The following is an 18,093-nucleotide window of genomic DNA, read 5'->3' on the forward strand; positions in this document are numbered from 1 at the left end:
ATATCAGCCAGAGGACAATTTATTTGTTCCTGAGGTATGGCACAGAGCATAAGGGTGTTGGCCCACTAAACAGAAAGTTCCACAAAAATCAGGCCCTTAGTAGTGAACTTGGGTCTGCAAGTGCAGAACTGGAATGCACACAAAAAGAGAAATAAATATCTTCCATTAGCTTAGATATTACAAACAGCTGCACATAACACTCTCTTTATACCTGAATGGCCTCACTAAAAGCAACTAACATGTCAGAATAACATATTCAGTACAAATATATACTTTGAAGAATATTGTTATATATTTATTTGAATTTCACTTAAATGATTTAACTGCATACAGTAAAATTCAAATTCATGAAGATAACAGTAACAGTCTTCTATAAGTGATGCATTTGTAAGTTTTCCTGCAATAAATAAAACAACGTTATTTCAGATGAAAGCATAAACTCACTTCTGTAGTGGCCATCTAAGACATTATGTTGAAATACAAGCATACACACAGCGAAGAATAACCCAGAGAGTTTGGTGACAGGCACCGGCAAAGCACACAATGCTGTACCTGAACTGTTAAGTTGTTGCTGGTGTTTAAGACCTTTCTTTCAGCATCCTGAAATGCTCTCTGTAACCGTTGCTCCATGGTCTGAACAAATTTGCATGACTGTATGTTGTCTGTTTGACCCACAAACTGCAGCTCTGGGAAAGAAAAAATGTATTTGTATGCGGACAAAATATTCTTGATTGCATAATTCCCGTAATGTCTGACAGCAAGATGACCAATTTACAAATTAAGCAGGTGAAAATAATGCCACATAGGATCAGTTTATGTCATTCAAGCACTGCACTAAACTAGCCTTAATTAAGACAAAACATAACCATTAAATTGCATTATTGAGCTGGTACTCTCCACAAACAGATAGAGATAGTTTCTGCAGTGATATATAAGCAGGTAAGATCAGTTCACTGTACAAATACTTACTCAGAGCCAGGCAGCAAGTTAAATCATTCTAAAACACAAGTTATACTCTTAAATCTTGCAGATCATTTGCTCTTGCAAGACATAATCAATCATAACATTAACTGGGTAACTGCAATAAGTATGTGCATATAAATGTAAGCACACACATAAGAAATCTTTTTACAACTGAATATGTTGTTTTACAGCACTCTCTGCCCCCTCATAGCTTCTACTGTTCTGCTGCACTGCGACTGCTCTGCACTGACGCTTGCTACAGTACAGAGGGGTTTCACCCTCGGTCAGACAGCTGGGACCTAAGTCAAATCCAATGGGTCCAGCCAGAGCAATATATAAATATGTCATATAGTCATGTTTCTCATCTGATTGTCCTCAGAAGAAATGCACAGATTACTGCACACAGGACAGAGACGTACACACCAGCTGTCCTGCTTGTGCCAGGAGCATCAACACGTGAAACCAAAGCAGAGCTTGTCCTGCTGCTGCCGCGGAGAGCAGGGGCGGAGGCAGGACAGCAAAGGGGAGGAGGACCATTGTCCCTGCGCACTGAACCACTAACACACACACAACCCCGGGGCGGGAAGACCTCGCTCACCTGTTTTCAGCTGGAAGTGGTACGCGGGAAGGGGCTTCCACGGCAAGGCCAGGGCTGCCACGGACTGGAGATGTGGTACATGCTGCTTTATGTCTGCTGTGGCATTGCTAATGCCGTACGCAAGAAGCCTCTCAATTACAGCAGCAGGCATAAAAACCATTCTGCCCCGTGTAACGTAGTAACCAACTGTTATGTTATTTGACTGCTCCAGGATTTCAACCTAAAACACACAGGGAAACATTTTGTTTGTTTCTGGTTTTGGGGGTTTGGTTTGTTTGTTTGTTTGGTTTGTTGGCAGTTCAACCATTATTTGATAGGACTTGTCGTCTTGAATAAGCTCCCTTGCAGCGTTTTTATCCTGTAATCCCCTATAAACCCTACAGGATCAGTTAGTGTCATATCAGACACAGTATTGGCAGAACTGCTCAGGCAACTTTAGACCCAACCCATGCAAAATGTGCTCCAAATTAAAGCAGTGCAGCATTGCTACCACAGCTCACATACCTCTAATTCACACTGGGGCTTCATTCGTGTATATACGCTGGGACATTTTACTTATGAATGTAGAAACACAGAGAATCCAGAGAACATCCGTCTCGTACTTCATACCTGAAGTTCACTGCCTTTGTGCATGTGTCTGTCATTGCAGGTTTGGAGACAGATTTTTGAAAGACAAAAGCTTCCAATATTTGATTCTTCAGCCTCAACTGCCTTTTCCATACTACTTTTCCTATACTGACCCAGTTGGTTAAGCTATCACCTATATAAGTAGAAATGACAAACCATAAGAATGAACACACTGTGAGCCAAAACATTAGTTGAGTTTTACCTCAAAATTCTGTATTTTCCAAAACGTTTAAGCCCTGGAAGTGGTCCTCCACACTAAGTTTTAGCTTGCTTTCTCTGTTAGGAAAAGGCAGCCTCTCGCAGGTTTACAGGAAGGCGGGAGAATGCGTCTGACAGTTTTCATTGCTGCTGCTGCGACTCAGGAATATACAGTTTCCAAACCGACTAACATCATCCAAACTTGCAGCACCAGAGCATGAGGACAAAAGTCAACCCGATGCCCTCTATTATGAGCAAAATTACGTAACAGCCTCGGGCTCAACACAAACCCCTGCCTAAGCGCGCAGGAACCTGTGCTGCAGAGAAGAGTGCCCCAGTGATCCACCTAAGCCTGCTCTTACACACAGCAATGCAGAGGTCTCTGCAATTTAGCTGCGAAGTGACAAACACGTCTCCCTCATTTATTTTCAATAAAATGTGCTTTCTCCCTGCTTAGGATTTTCGTCCCTGTAGACCTGTGCTTGTCAGGTACTGGGTTTTCAAGCCAGGGAACAGGCTGACAGCAGTGACACCCATTTACCAGCCCTGCTCTTGCAATTGATTCAGGCTGAGCACAGCAGCACTTGGCTGACCGTGAACCAGAATCATTCTTGAGCTGCAGGGCGAGGAGAGTTGTCAGTAGTCATTTCCCAGAACATACCAAAAAGAAAGTTGCAGTTCTCCCTTCTACTTCATCAAATCACATGGCAAAAGCTTTAGAACAGTCCTTATACTTTTAGAGCTCAGAGCAGGTGCACCTGTGCCTGCTTTTCATGAGCAAAGCTTGGTGCTCCCCTCCAAGAGGCTTCCGGCACCTAGAGACATCACTGGAGCTGCAGCCAGCTGGGATTCTCTTGGTGGGAGAGCTGTTTTGGTGAGATCACACAGGCAAGCCAAGCATGCTTACCTGAGCACTGACATTTTGGTTGAAAGCTTGTCTCAGCACTTGGTTGAGTCCTTTTCTCACGCTCTCCCTGAAGGGACTGCTGATCAGCATCCTCCTTGTGTTCAGAAACAGAACTGTGGAACAACAGAAGCCACACGTTGGTTTGAGACATTACCACACTACTGTTTGCTTTTTTACTTGTTTAATGTTGTGCTAGCTGGGTGGAGCTAGGATTTGCAGCAGCTCCAATGGGAGCATGAACTGCAGGGGCTCAGCAGCGTCCCCGAGTTCCCTATTCATCCCATGCCAATAGCCCATTGTTTCCAGAGCGAGGTCTAACAAATGCAGTTTCTTTAGCGACAACAAATCTTTGCCATGCTGCTGCTCTGAGTGAGGTATGATGCCACTCCATTGCCTGCGGATGGACGGGTGCAGCATTGCCAGAGGACTGGGCTGGTGCCGCACAGGCAGGCCTTCAAAATGGACATGTGCTTCATGCCTTCATGGCCAGAGTTAAACAAAGAAATGTGTTACTCCACTGCTACAATTATTTTCCAGTTAGGAGGTGTCTGTACACTTTCTTTATTAACATTATCACTAGCTTTTCTCTTATAATTTGCAGAAAGATTTTTATAGCTACACTTAAGAACCTTCAATTACATGCTGTATACAAGCTACTTCTATCTTTAGAAATAGTTTCTGTACTCATCATACTACCGATGTAGATATTTAGCAGCTACTAAACACACATTAGGCCCACGAGCTGCTTGTTTCATTGTCCCCAGTATCACTCAGTTCTATACACGGTCATAAACCCTTTTATATAGCTATTCTTTGCTGAGATCTCTAAGATTTTCTGGTGCTGCACTCTGCTACCTTAATGAGTCCATATGAAGCTTGGGCAAGGGACCTCTCCAGACCCCTTTGGTTCAGAGTTCTTACAGCTAAGAAAAAGCTGTCTGTAGAAAAACAGCTAGAGCCAGAAGTGGTACTGTTCAGACAGAAAATTCAAAATCCTCCCATTTTGAAGTGTATAACTCTAAACACTAAGCATTATTTTCAAATTTATTGTTCATATAAAGACAGAATTAGATATTCATATGTAAACAGGGCCAAAGACAGGCAGGTTACTGCACTGCCTTCTTCAGTGACAAAGCAGAAGTCTCCTTACTGTTTCCTTACTGCAAAGCAGAGACCATACCATCACGTCATACAGGGTTGTCCCTCCACGCAGGTGGATCTGCTAGAACCCTGCAGTGACCCATTGAACCTCAGAGCACCTGATCTTACTACTTCATTTGACACATTCATTGTAAAATCCAAGCTACAAATAAAGCCAATGCCATCCCCTATACCAGCAACTCTGCTTTTATCTCTCTGGTTTGCTTGTGCAGCAGCCTCATCCCCAGATTAATCAGTCATGCCCCCATGTTCTTTGACACTTGAGCGTACTTCCCACTCATCACCAGTTGCCCTGCATAGACAAGCAAGACCCTTTCAGCAATTCAGTGCCCCACGTACCTGTTTTAACCATAAGGTTCCTGGAGAGCCGGCAATCCAGGGGAGGAGCTGCTGTCATGTTAGCGAAAGCGGCTGCTGCTGTGGTTTCGAGAGGAGCAGAGTTGTTTTCCACTGGAGTAGGGGGAAGCCTAGTTGTTTTCGCTGATGCTGTAATAGATGTCAAAGCTGCTGTAATTGTCAGCGGATACGGAGTTGACGTTTTGGTGATTTCTGAACTTGGGAACTTCTGGGTGTCAGTTACTGCTGTTTCTGTCTGCCTCGGTACATGTGCTGTGGGTGCAAGTGTGGAAGCTGTGACCATGCTACTCTTAGGGGTTATAAGCATAGCTGTCACGTCCATGGGTGATGCAGTTGTGTTTCTTGTTGCAAAAGGAAAATCTGTATGTGTTCCTACTGAGCTTAGATCCGATGCCAATTTTGTGGCAGTGTTATTTTTTGTTAGTGTCAGTATCGGTGTGCTTAAAGCCATCACAGATGGCAAAGCTGTGTTTTCAGTGCCGAGAGAAAAGAAGGAAGAGGCTGGCACTGGTGAAGCTGAAGATGATTTTCTTGTTAGTGGGTTTGCTTCTGAAGTTCCTACTGTAGGTATTGCACCAGAAGATACTCCAGATAACACTGTAATGACAGAATGGGTAAAGTTGGTTGTTGACAAAAAAGGAGAAGGTAGTGGTGTTGGTAATGCATGGACAGAAGTTATGATGACTGACTGCAGAGCACTGGTGGTAGGGGTTTGCAAGGGGATGCCCTTGGTAGTTTTATTAGATATATTACTGGGAACTAGACTATCTCTTGTAGCACTTGTGTCCCACTCCTCCACACTAAGTGTAGCTGGATTTCTATCAGCTGTAACCAAATAACCAGAGGCCTCTAATTGGTCATCTGCAAATTCTGGCAAATTTCCAGAACTGATGTCATCTTCTATAATAAAACTAAGCAAGAGAGTTGAGCTAGAAGGCTTGGTTATGGGAAAAGGGGACTCAGCTGGCAGTATGCTGTGGATGGCACCATTTTTAGAGCTGCCCAAAAAAGTCACGTTGTCAGTAAGCTGAAAAGCCAACCTTGGTGTTGTCTCTAAGGTTTCTGTCAGTAAAGTAATCTTTCCAGCATCAGTTGTTTGTGATGCTAGAGAGCTAGGGAAAGCACCTGTAACAGGAGGCACATGTAAACGGAGAGGTGCTTCATAGCATATACTGATATCAATGTCTCCAACAGTGGAGAAATTAGCACTGTTTGCAGCTGTGCTTCCATGTTCTTTATGCAGGGAGTCAGACACTGTCAAAGTGGGAGCAAGGGACGAATACTGAACAGGAGATGTTTTCAGTGCAAAGGCATCTACATCAAATTCTGGAAAACTATTCGACTTCATTCCAGCAAAGGGTAAATGAAAAAAAATTTCACTAAAATTTACATAGGTATCGTTTGCTGAAGGGGTGGAGAAGGGTGACTGCTTATTTGTATTAATTTTCTTTTGCAGACTTGAAACTACTGAGGATGGTACATGGTACCCGGTTTCCAATGTAAAAGTACTTGAAGGAACTTCTCTTATTGCTGTTTTGACTGAAGTTTTTACTGAAGGAATACTAATGCCAGCTGAAGACAGCAATGCTGTATTGGTCCATGTAGAAGCTGAAGCTGCAGCTCCAGGAGAGCTGACAGGATCTAAACTGCTTTCAGAGTCCGCACTCAAAACCCCAGAAAAGCTGTAGCTGTCCATCACTGTTGTCATGGAAACCAGTGATGGCTGCACACCCCACGCTGGAGGCACAACAAAGGCAAGATGCTTTCTATCAACTGCGTGTGAAGTCTGACCTGAGGTAAAATGATTTCAAGCTCTTGGAAGTGAATATTCTGCATGTGGGGTCACAACGGTGGGTAATCTCATATTTCTGTCTTTATTTGCAGTTATGTCTGGACCTTGTACAGCACCAGGTGGAAGATGTGCAGTCACAAAGATACTAGTAGCAGATGTATTTGTGATAGATTCAGGTTTTGAAAGGCCTGTAGTGGAAGTAATTAACAGCACTGCAGCTAGATCAGGACTAGTCATGTCTGTTTCCAAAACAGTGCCTAGTATCTTTGATCCTCTGGGGAGTTTACTGGTTTGGATATCTGGAGAAACTTTGGAAAGCCGAGATCCATAAGGTGGAACATTATCAGTGTTAAAGTTCGTGGACATCTTTGTTGCCACCCCTCTTGTGAAAGGCTGTTGAGCTGTTCTTGCTGCAGGAAAGCCACCAGAAGTTGGGAGAGTACGTGCAGAAGCAGCTGGCAATCGCACGCTGTTTGCCTGGTAAGCTCCATCAGTCAGGTCTTCTGCAAAAGTCTGATTCAGAGCCACCACCGAGTGCTGCGAGGAAACAGTCAAAGGGATTTACAAAGTATGCTCATCAGCTCCTGCTGCACTGGGACTGTTTGTGCGTGCTGTCCTAGTAAAGGTGTCGTTTGTCTCACTTAGCAAGGGAGACCTTGTGCTTGTTGAAGAGGAGCACGTTGTGTTTCTAAAGAGAGAATCTGTTTCACTTCTGAATGCTCGTACTGGCAGCACTGCATTGTGAGTGTGCTTTGCATCTGGAATAAGTGATTTTGGCAATGAAAGGGAAGACGTGCTCTCTGTTGAGCTGGAGACCTCAGCCAGGCTCTTGGAAGCTGATGACATGAAAGGTGCACTGGTAAAGGCTGTAGTGCAATTAGTCAGTGCTGTGGAAGACTGAGGATGACTCATTTGGGGTATTAGATGTGGAGAACCCACAGGATGGAAGACTGATGTAGGAATCTCTGCTTTATCCTGAAAATTTGGTGATGCCAAAGGAGTGATATCACTGTTTCTGTCAGCGCTACCTTAAATTGGCTGACTGGTTTTACTCCAGTAGAAGACACATTACACATACTCTCATTAGGAAACCGTGACAGGCTTCTGGAAGTTACTGGCAGGAAATACTGATACGTTTTTGACACAGGAATATTAGAGTATACAGACAAAAAAGAGGTCCTTTCTGAAGGAGACCCTTTTCCCATTATTTCTGTGGAATGCACTGCTGTTGATCCAAAGAGATTGAAAGGCACCATACCCATAAATAACTCAGGACCATTTCTGTGATTCACCATACTGGAATGTACTACAGTGGCTGTGCTTAGAGGACTACTTCTGCTTTCACTAACCTGTGAGCTGGCTGAATCTGCGCTGAAGAAACCTTCAAGATCTGCAGACAAATGCACTTTGATGGGGAGTACAGCTGGTTTAGAAAAGTTAATGGTATGAGGTGACTGAATTACCAATGAGGAGAATGATGGTGATGGAACAGCAGCAAGCATGTCTGATCCTGATGTGATTTTTCCTTTTGAAATGGAGGGTGTTTCTAATGGTATTAGCTGAAATAGCACAGCTGTACTTGAATGTGTCACTGATGGTATAGTGGACAATGTGGCAAACATATCAAGTTGAGGCAAACCTGATACAGCAGCTGTTTCGTCTGCATCTTGAGATGATGACCGCAGAGGCAACTCAGCTGAAACTTCAGCAGGTTCCTGGGATGCGCTGTTCCCACTGCCTTGATAAAGGGTGGACGACAGATGAGTTTGATCTGAAGCCCTGGTACGTGTGCCAGTCAGTGTTGTTTTTATCATCTGAAGCAAGTTTGCATTCTCTAAAGTCTGTCCCATAGAAATATCAGCTACTGAGGAAGTCTTAGTTTCTGTGGAAGGCCATGTTGGTGATAGTATAGATCTCCAATTAGGAAAAGATCCCGTAGAGGGAGCAACATTGATATGCTGTTGCCTGATACCTGTAAAAATAATAAGTAAAATGAGTATATTCTTCCCCAAGAGGAACAGAAGTTGTTGTCTTATTGCAAAAAATCAAAACACAAAATGCATTATGTTTACTAAAATTTGTGAACTTTTACTTGTATTCAAAGGGCATAAAAATTCAGAGAAAGTATTAAAAAAATCCAAAACACCACAAAAAAAACAGTGAAAAGTACAACGTGACGGGTTATAAACCCCTCAAGTCATTTCATCTGCCAGAAGAATAAGGGAAGCTTCCTAGACCATATTATTTCAAAATACTACTTTTAACTAGGATGGTTGAACATACTAAAAGACACCTGCTTAGGCTTGGGACAATTCTTGAGGTTATCATCAGTCACCCTGTGTCAAAATATTACGTGAGAAGATGGGTTTAGAAGCAGTGTAGAAAGGGAATAGATTTTGACAACCAGGCTTCACTGGCTTGGCATGCAGTCTGACATGGGAATAGAGTCAGCATTGGCTGGGTTCCTGTAGGATGCATCTGGAGGTGCTCATCTTGCCAGTTTTAATAATGCATGCAATTATAGACATAAAAGGAAGAAAATAAAACAAGGATGAACATGGGGAAAGGGGGGTAAGATCCAAAACAAATTAGGAAATTAAACTCCTTTTTTGATACATGCAGATGTACAACACAGCATCTCAAACACCAGTTTACTCTACATTCAACACCATAACGTTCCTAGGCTTTGTTTTCTTAAAATGATTACAGTTATTCTAAAATTGTAGCATGGGAAACCTCACATTCCTACCAATTTAAAGATTAAGATTCACTCAAGAGTAAAATTTAAGGGTTTTTTTCCTCCCTTCCTCCTCCCCTCAAGATAATAGATCAAAACTCAGTACTGGCACTCGCTACCATGCCAAGCTGTGCCCCTTGCATAGCTAAACAGAGCACAATACAGAGCCAGTCCCTGCCCTCCAACTCCTGCGCATCTGGATCAGACAGAGGATGCCAACCTTCACCGCACCCGTAATGGCATGGAAGTGTAAGGAGCAGCAGACCTTGAGATACATGGTTATAAAACAGGCTGGACATCAGTTCCTGCCACCAACAAACGCAATGGTCAACAGAGTCAAGGACCGAAGGCGATCAGCCCGCACAAACAGGAGCCGGCAGCAGAACACCACACAGCGCAAGAGAGGAAAATGGGTCATGCGGCTCCTATTTAAAGCTAAGTTTTTTTCTTGTGATGCCCTTGTGCTACACCACCCATCATCCATATGTGCAGGCCAAAGCAGCTGATTAGACTAGCTCCTTCAGGCTCCTGTGTGCATTTAACAGGAGCATGCTGGAATTATGTTCAGTGTGGCGTTTTCACTCTATAAACAAAAACAACCCCAAACAAATAGAACACAAATCTTCCCTTTTATCCCTGTATTTAAGAGCTTTATTAAGTCATGGTGAAGAATCTTTCCTCCACTGAAATGCAAGAATGAATACAGAATCCCAAAAGAAGCTGTTCTAGGGGAGAAGCTCCAGGATGGGTAACAGAACAGAGCTCTGCCTTTCTAGCAACTAAAAAAGTTCCCAGACCTTTCTTCTAATAAGGGCTAACTTAGACACTACCATTTTGGAGAAAAGCAAAGGTCTACACAGGGCTACCTACAGCAACAAGACATAAGCGGGCCAAGGGGAAACCCAGCCAGCCTTTATGAAGCTGCACCAGATGATCAGCAGTCTGGGAAGGAGGCTATAGAGTCCACCAGGGAACCTGACCCACCACCAGGAGAGGTTTGCAGCACTATAGTAATGCTTTTGTGTTTGTGCTGTGGCTGCTGATGTGTCACTGGGGGACCGGAGACCTAAATGACTGGTGTGGCCTGATTTCTGATATTCTACATGCTCCACCATGTGTTGGGGGGCATACTGTGATTTATACTGTGTTTTGGTGGCTTTCCCTTCCCCGTTACAGTCAGGCAGCTTTTTAACAGAAGGTAGGAAAGAAGATGGCATGGATGGATAAATTACATAAAATGGATTCAAACATATACTTGAAATTAAGAACTAGATGATGTGCTTCACCAAATCAGGCCTTAGGCAACCCACAGTTTAAATATCTCTGAGATCGTCTCAGCTGATGAAGTCATCATTACCTGATCTGTTACACTTCAAACTGTCTTGTTTCACCTCTGAACTGAAAGGCCATACTGAAAAGTGAATGCGAAGTCTTCACATGAGATTTCATCTAGCACTTAGCAAACACGAGTCCTAAAGGGGAATTAAACAAGTCAATGTTTTCTTGCTTTCTAACAGCAAAATCTGTCAACATCAATCCACACACAGTCTGCACCAGTCCTCATATCTTTCTTCACACTTTGGTTTAATGAGAACGATTACAAGCAGAGAGACAATATAAACCTGCAAAAAGTGTTGAATTGATGTTACCACATTTTGACAAGTAAAAGGAAAGCTCAAATAATGCAAAGAAGATAAAACACTGAACAAAAATGTCTGCTAACCACTGCTGAATGCTAGTCCTTCAGTTCTTGTGTCTTCCATTCCATGCCAACTGGCAACTTTCCTGTTTACATCCGTTAATGAAGTAAAGCTCTTGAGCTACTGAAGGTTTAAAAAATTTATACAATATCCTGCAACCAATATACAATGCTGGCATTCCACTGCAGCAAATTTTCTTTGATTCTATCTTTACGTAAAGATACTGACCATCCGTATCTATTTCAAACTTCTACCATAAATTCAACATCCTGGTAGTGACTGGATGCAGCATGCAGAAGGCGAAACTGTTTTCCCAGTACATGGAGTTTAAACTGAAGTACATACTCTGTACTTGACGATTGGTAGGGTGATACCAAAAACTACAGATTCTTATCAAATACTGTGCAAACAAAGACAGTATCACGGAAAAAGGGCAGACATGGGAAAATATTTCACTTCTACATCTATCATCAGCTGAAAAAACTTGATGAAGGAGAAGACAACCAATTCAAACCAACATGAAAGTTACAATGAGAGCTCCATCCTGCATGCATTGTGCACCAAGCCATTGCTTGTATATACCAGTAACTGTTTCTCACGTCTCAGGACTACCTGTTATTCTTTCGTACTTTAGGCTATTGACTAACTGTCACCTCTACCAATCCTAAAACCCATTTAGCAGTAACCTCATTACAACAACCATCATTGATTTGGAATCTTTGTATTTGCAATAATGAGAAACACCTCCAATATGCCACCGCAGGAAGTTAAAAATTGATAGTTTAGAGAAAATCACTGCTTTATCATTTCTGAGCCCTTTTGTGCACACCTGAAGGAGTAACAGGGACCAAAGAAGAGCACAAAGGTAACCAAGAGGCAGACCAACATCTCCTCCCACCCCCCTCTACTAAAGTAAAGGGGCTAGTAATGGGGAGCACATTAGCATATACAACCTGTGCCTGTCCAAAGGTTGAAGATGATGCGTATGTCTAACTAAGATTTGACAGCAAATAAGGATGAAGTTACACACCTCTGGAGCAAGAAGTCTGTTATTGTCTAATTTCTGCCCCTGAGGCAACACAGTTGCATATTATTCTTTACACAGGTTTGGTTATTTCTAGTGAGACAATTAGTTGGTAAGCAAATCCCCCCTGGTCAATTAAAATGCCTATTTGCCATGCTCATAAAATCTATATTTCATAGAATATCTCAAGTTGGAAGGAACCCACAAGGATCATTGAGTTCAACTCCCTGTTCCTCGCAGAACCAACTAAAACTGAACCATAGACTAAGAAAGTCATCCAGACACCCTTTGAACTCTGACAGGCTCGACACCATGACCGCTCCCCTGGGGAGCCTGCTCCAGTGACCGAGGACCCTCTCAGTGAAAAGGCTTTTCCTAATGTCCAATCTGAACTTCCCCTGACACAGCTTCATTCCATTTTCTCGTGTCCTATTGGTAGTCAGATAGAGGAGATAAGCACCTCCCCCTCTCCCACCCCAAGGAAGTTGTAGACTGTGATGAGGTCAACCCTCAGCCTTCTCTTCTCCAGCTGAAGGAGAAAAGTAACCTCAGCCACTCCTTGTAAGTCTTGCCCTCGAGGACTTTCACCATCTTGGTTGCCCTCCTCTGGACACACTTATAGCTTGACATCCTTCTTACCCTGAGGTGTCCAAAACCGCACACAGTACTTGAGGTGGGGCCACACCAGTGCAGTATATGAAGAGATGAAATTGCTTATCTGCGCTGCTGATATTTCAAACCATGTTCCTGTTTGCTTTATGCCATAGTAAGGCAAATATCTATAACAAGCAACGTGAGCATTCTGTGGATGCCACAGCACGTACTCGCTCGTCTGCCCATCGGCAGTCAACCAGCAAGAGAGGCACCCACGGAGAAGCCTGTCGGACCCCCACAGAAGAGCTTCTCTCAGGACAGATGAGTATCTGTTTGTCAACATGCTCACAAAATGAATTCAGCTCCAACTGCATTAAAAAAAAAAAAGTCAGGATTCAAACATTTCCCTCCACAAAAAGGCTAAAAAAAAGTTTGAGAATCTCAGCTGAATACCAGTCTTTAACTCTACCGAAGGACACAAGATTATCCAGAGCGTCCCCTCACACTGTCAGGGCAGACGAGAAATACTGCTTTGCCACTTTTGAGCCATTATGAAAGATCAACTCAAAGGTATCTTCAACCACAGAAGATTTCTGTTGTCATGACTTCTGTTTTGTTAATCAAATCATCTGGGTTAGTAACATTTAAGAGTGAAGCTGACAAAGAGGACATATGAAGATTTTATTGTATGACTAAGACATCTTCCCATTACATGTCAGGTATATATCTTTTCATAACCTTCAGCACCTTGAAGACAGGATTTCAATTTTCAAATTATTTTGCTTTAATTAATAATTTCTGGAGACAAAAAATATTACTAAAAATAATTCAAAACTTCTATTAACTATTGTAAAGGCTAAAGTTTAATAATACAATAGTATCTATATAAGAGTAACTATAGCCATCTAAAGGACAGTGGAAATCCAAACATTAAATTACATAAGCAATCTGGATTTTATACAGGCCTAAATCAACCAGCCCTAGAGCAAAGCTATTCCAAAGCTAGTTTAAAAAAAACACAAAACCAACACCCTGCCCACCCGCAACCCCACAGTTACTTACAAGCATACATAAAATAACAGACTACTTATCTTGTAAGTACTGTTGAAAGACACCATTTGCTACTCTACCCCAGTCTACCCAGTAATAGCACTATCCTAGGGCTGCACAACCTCTTACAAACAATGCCGCTATTATATGAAAAATCCTTTTTAATTTTTTTTTCTTCTCACAAGTATGAAGCTTCCTGCTTATTATTGTCTCACCATGAGACTGAGTGATCAGAGGTCAGATGCGACTGATACGGGATATGATAGGGAAATAAGCAGAAATAGAATCTCTGCTACAGCAGTGGAAAAAGGCACCACCCTACCCGAAGGGTTATACAATTTACTTCTGCCGTTGAAGGATATTAAGCCTACAGAATATGAAGTTAGCATCAACATGCATGTTATCTGAGCCACTTCAGAGTTTCCTAAAATGTCTTTTTTTTTGTTTATTCCTTAAAAGTTTACAATTGGAAAAATGTCATAAGGAATGCCAACTTCACAGGTCAGGGGATATGAAATACGCTACCAATACGAGAGACAAGTGCTCAGCAAAGTGTATATAAAAATAGCTATGTTGCATACCAAAATTTTACTGTTACTCACTGCACTGGCTGGTAAGACTTAATCAGGCCTTCAAACTATCTGTTATTCCAGCCTTAGATTGGTGAAATTACATCACAACATATGCGTCCCATACATCTCACCTTTGGCACCATTCCACAGAGACATCTGCGGCTTAATTTCACCCCTTTTGCATAACATTTAACCTGTAAGTGACTTCTAGCCATGACCAAAAGCCTACCTACGAATACACGTACTGAGCCCTGATGCACACATCCTGAGCCGTGCCTGTTGCTGCGGCCGGTGTGGTCTGGGTTAGCCCTCAGAGGGACCTGCCCAGAGGGATCGCCAGGCTCATTCAGTGCACTGGAAGGGAGAGCATGCTAATACATACATTTTTGGCAGCTGCTAACTGACAGCTACTACGGCAGGAATGGATGGTGGAGAGGTGAAGAAAACAGCTTCCTTGGGATTGCAGTAGCTTTCTCAGAAGAATAAAGGTAAATAAACCAGCAAAATAAATCCTATTCTGTGACCTCCTTAATACCAATTTCTTTACGCAGATTCTGGGAAAAGTTTACAGCAGTTCAACAGACTAATTCTCACATTTGTTTCAGTTGTAACTTTTCCCAAATCAGATACTGACTTTCCAAACCCAAAATTCTGACCTGCAGGATTAAAACTCTTCTTCCCAGCACCTGAGGTAGTTCACATCCTAGCCTCTATTTACCTGTAATGGTCAACAGCTACAAGAGCCAGTCATTAAAAACAAGCACTGTCTCCTGTCAAAAAAAGCCCTCTTCTAAGATCACTGGGAAAATGATACCTGAAAACTATTCATTTATTTTTGACAAGCAGGAAGAATATTCCATCCCCCTGCCACTAAAATCCTGTTTAAACAAAACAGGTTGTCAGTGAGAAAAACTGTATGAGGAGGTACCATATCGCACAAAGTTTTCTTCTCAACAAAACCAGGTCTGAACTCCATAACAAATAAGAGAATAATGTTTGGACACTGTATTCGGTCATCTCAATTACATGGCCATAGTTTTGCTCACATGAAAAGTCAGTGCAGCACTCTGTTAGAGCATTTGTGCACCTTCCCCTCTTCCACACACAGATTTCCCTTTGGGTACCAAAGGAAATGCACCAGCAGTAAATCTTTGCATCAAAGGCAACCTTTTAGCGATGAAATTAAAATGTAGGGCTGCAATGAAAATGTACTCCTCTCCCACTTTTAACATGTCCTGCCTTCATTGCTTACACAGCCCAAATATAAGTTGGCTGGGATTTGGGAGAGCTGCGCCAAGCCTGCAAATGCTTCACGGCTGTCATCAATATTGCTTCAGGAACCGACAGACTGGTGTGACTTGTACCAAGCGCCAGCCTTGCCCGGGGGTGAAACACGTCTCCTTGGGCACACAGGCAGCAATGCCGGGATGCTCTAATCGTGTCCAGCAAGCGGGGATGGAGGTGAACAGCAGTACAAGAGACAATAGATTAGCCAGGGTAAAATAACACGATCCTGTCATCGAGAAAACAGTTCTGCCACCAGCAATTCCAGCTGCATCATCTACATGTTGTATTCACAGAGCAGATGTTCAGATGGCTCATTAGGAAATGCAGGAAAGAGCATGGCAAAGGAGGATTTCATCACCACGCAGTCCTGCAGGATGATTGCACATAATCATATAGAAACCAGAATGTGCTATAGGGGCTATTGTCCTTGCTCCTGCTGAATGTACCTGTTACTATTTCTGCTTGAGTTTATCAGATTACTCACCGTATAAGTGAATAAATGACATATATATATTTACTATTTTTATTCCTTATTTGGCAACACTTTTAGGATCAATGCTTTTGTGAGCCTGGCAGCCTGCTTTAGCACGCTGCTTATCTATTTATTTGTAGACACATATTTCTACAAACTTTTGTAAAGAAACTGTGTTTTTTTCAGGGAAGTTTATACAGGCTCCTGTAGCATCAGCATAATAAGTGATTTAACGAACAACATCGCAAAACAATTCAAGGTCATTTGGGAATGTGCAATACCAAAGCTGTCAGTTCTCATAATTTTACCTTAAGTCTTAAAATATTTGAGAGGCTTTTTAATAATAAAATAAAAACCAAAACAAAAACACAACACCAAAAAAACACATACCCAAAAAACTAAAAAAAAGTCCCTTACATGAAACAGACTCTCCTACTATTTCAGATTTCATATTTTACATGAAAATTCTGAATTCTTGTGGCTGTTGGATGAAAGAAAATTAAAACATTTAAACACCTCATGATTTTTAAACAAATCACATTCTTAGGACTTTTTTTTTTAATTTCTGGAGTTAGGACAGACTGTAAGGGTGGTACCAAATTCTGAATGAGCATGAGAACAGTTTTGGGGCTAAACTCTGATCTGCTTAGACTCTTTGGGAGTTAGGCAGCGAAGTACAGGAAATGTGGACTCAGCTTAGTTTTTCCACTAGTAGCTACAAGTCAGTGATAGTCCAGCTTTCTCACTATGTGCAGTAAAAGCGCATTTTCTTAACCACAAGGTACCCTTTTTATTAAAGCTTTCAGAGTTTAAACTCCCCTGCAAACTCAAATACAAGAGGATACTGAAGAGAATCCCTGCTAAAAGCCATGCAGATTATTCTACAAAGCAAAAATCAATATTGTCTCTACAACTTTTTTAAAGAAAAAACAGTGCTTTCAAAAGGTTGAACTGAGCACCAAATTACATAATACAATGTATTTTGACATGCTGGTTGGGTAATTGTGAATGTTCCCTTGAGCCATAAAGCTTTCTGCTCACCAAACCAAGTACATCTTCAAGGAAATCTTTTCAGCACATGACATTTGAGGCTGTAACCCGTGAGTGAAGACGACCCTCTGGACTACACTCTGCCAGCATTAGGATGGGGACTCACTTCATCCACTGCAGCGGCAGCAGCTTCTGCCACCCTGCCTGAAACTCAGCTCCTCCGCGGGACAGGAGACACCTGCGTCGGGGCTTCAGCAGAAGCCTAGGGCACCAGAACACTGGCGTGCGGGTGCGCACCCCTCAGGTGCTGTGGGTGCAGGAGCCTCCAGCAGAGGCGGCAAGAAGCAGGTTGGCGGCATGAGCATCTTTAGCCACTGCTACTGTTAACTGGGCGCGTGAGTATTACTCCTCTGAGTGCTGCCTGTTTTACAGACAAGCAAGCTCAGGAGCAGAGAGCTCTTGAATTACTGTACATTACATTACAGACCAAAAGCATCGGCTCTACCTGATACTTATATGTATTAGAGGCATCAGGTGCATTATGTGGCTGTAGCTAAGCAGCGTACAACCCAAATGCCTGACCCTGTGTCCAGACAACCCTAAAACGTCTCCATTTCAACTTATTTCATCCATTTCAGAGCTTTGAAATTACAGCTACTAGATGCAACACACATGCAAATGCCAAAGCCAGGCGAGGGTGAGCTCTCTGTGTTTTCCAGTGACTAGTTCAGGCCCAGACATGATGGGCAGACAGAGAGGCTGTGCCCTGGGCACCCCGTGCTTGCCCCAGAGGGCATGGAGGCAGACCCTCTTTGGGGTCTACCCCAGCAAGACAACCAGGAGAGAAGTTAATCCTCTCCAAGGAGAGATACAGTCTCAGAGGTGCCACACAAAGGATCAATACAAGGACAGAGGTATCCACAATGTCTTTTGCTACTTCCAAGCTCTTTCCACCGCCTGTGGCCTCTGACTGTAATGAAGGATAAAGAGGTGAAGACCAGGAAAGAAATGTAGGTCATTCACAGAAGCATCCTCCCTTCTGTCTGCATGGCATTCAGTACTGC

General features: G+C 42.7%; 1 protein-coding gene across 5 annotated transcripts in view; it reads right to left on the minus strand.

Moving 5' to 3' along the window:
• The window catches only part of KIAA1549L (KIAA1549 like), a 136,721-nt gene that overhangs the window by 65,900 nt on the left and 52,728 nt on the right, over positions 1–18,093 (minus strand). For 2 of the 5 annotated variants that reach the window (XM_075094891.1, XM_075094890.1), the window contains exons 2-6: positions 8,243–8,575; positions 4,794–5,408; positions 3,294–3,406; positions 1,562–1,781; positions 553–686 (exon numbers count right to left, since the gene is read on the minus strand). In XM_075094891.1, coding sequence (XP_074950992.1) covers positions 553–686; positions 1,562–1,781; positions 3,294–3,406; positions 4,794–5,408; positions 8,243–8,575 — 1,415 coding nt within the window. Of the gene's footprint in view, positions 1–552; positions 687–1,561; positions 1,782–3,293; positions 3,407–4,793; positions 8,216–8,242; positions 8,576–18,093 lie in introns of those variants that run through there. The other 3 variants (XM_075094889.1, XM_075094888.1, XM_075094892.1) reach the window with 2 other exon arrangements.

Source organism: Phalacrocorax aristotelis, chromosome 5, assembly GCF_949628215.1.
Source record: "Phalacrocorax aristotelis chromosome 5, bGulAri2.1, whole genome shotgun sequence".
Lineage (NCBI taxonomy): Eukaryota > Metazoa > Chordata > Aves > Suliformes > Phalacrocoracidae > Phalacrocorax > Phalacrocorax aristotelis.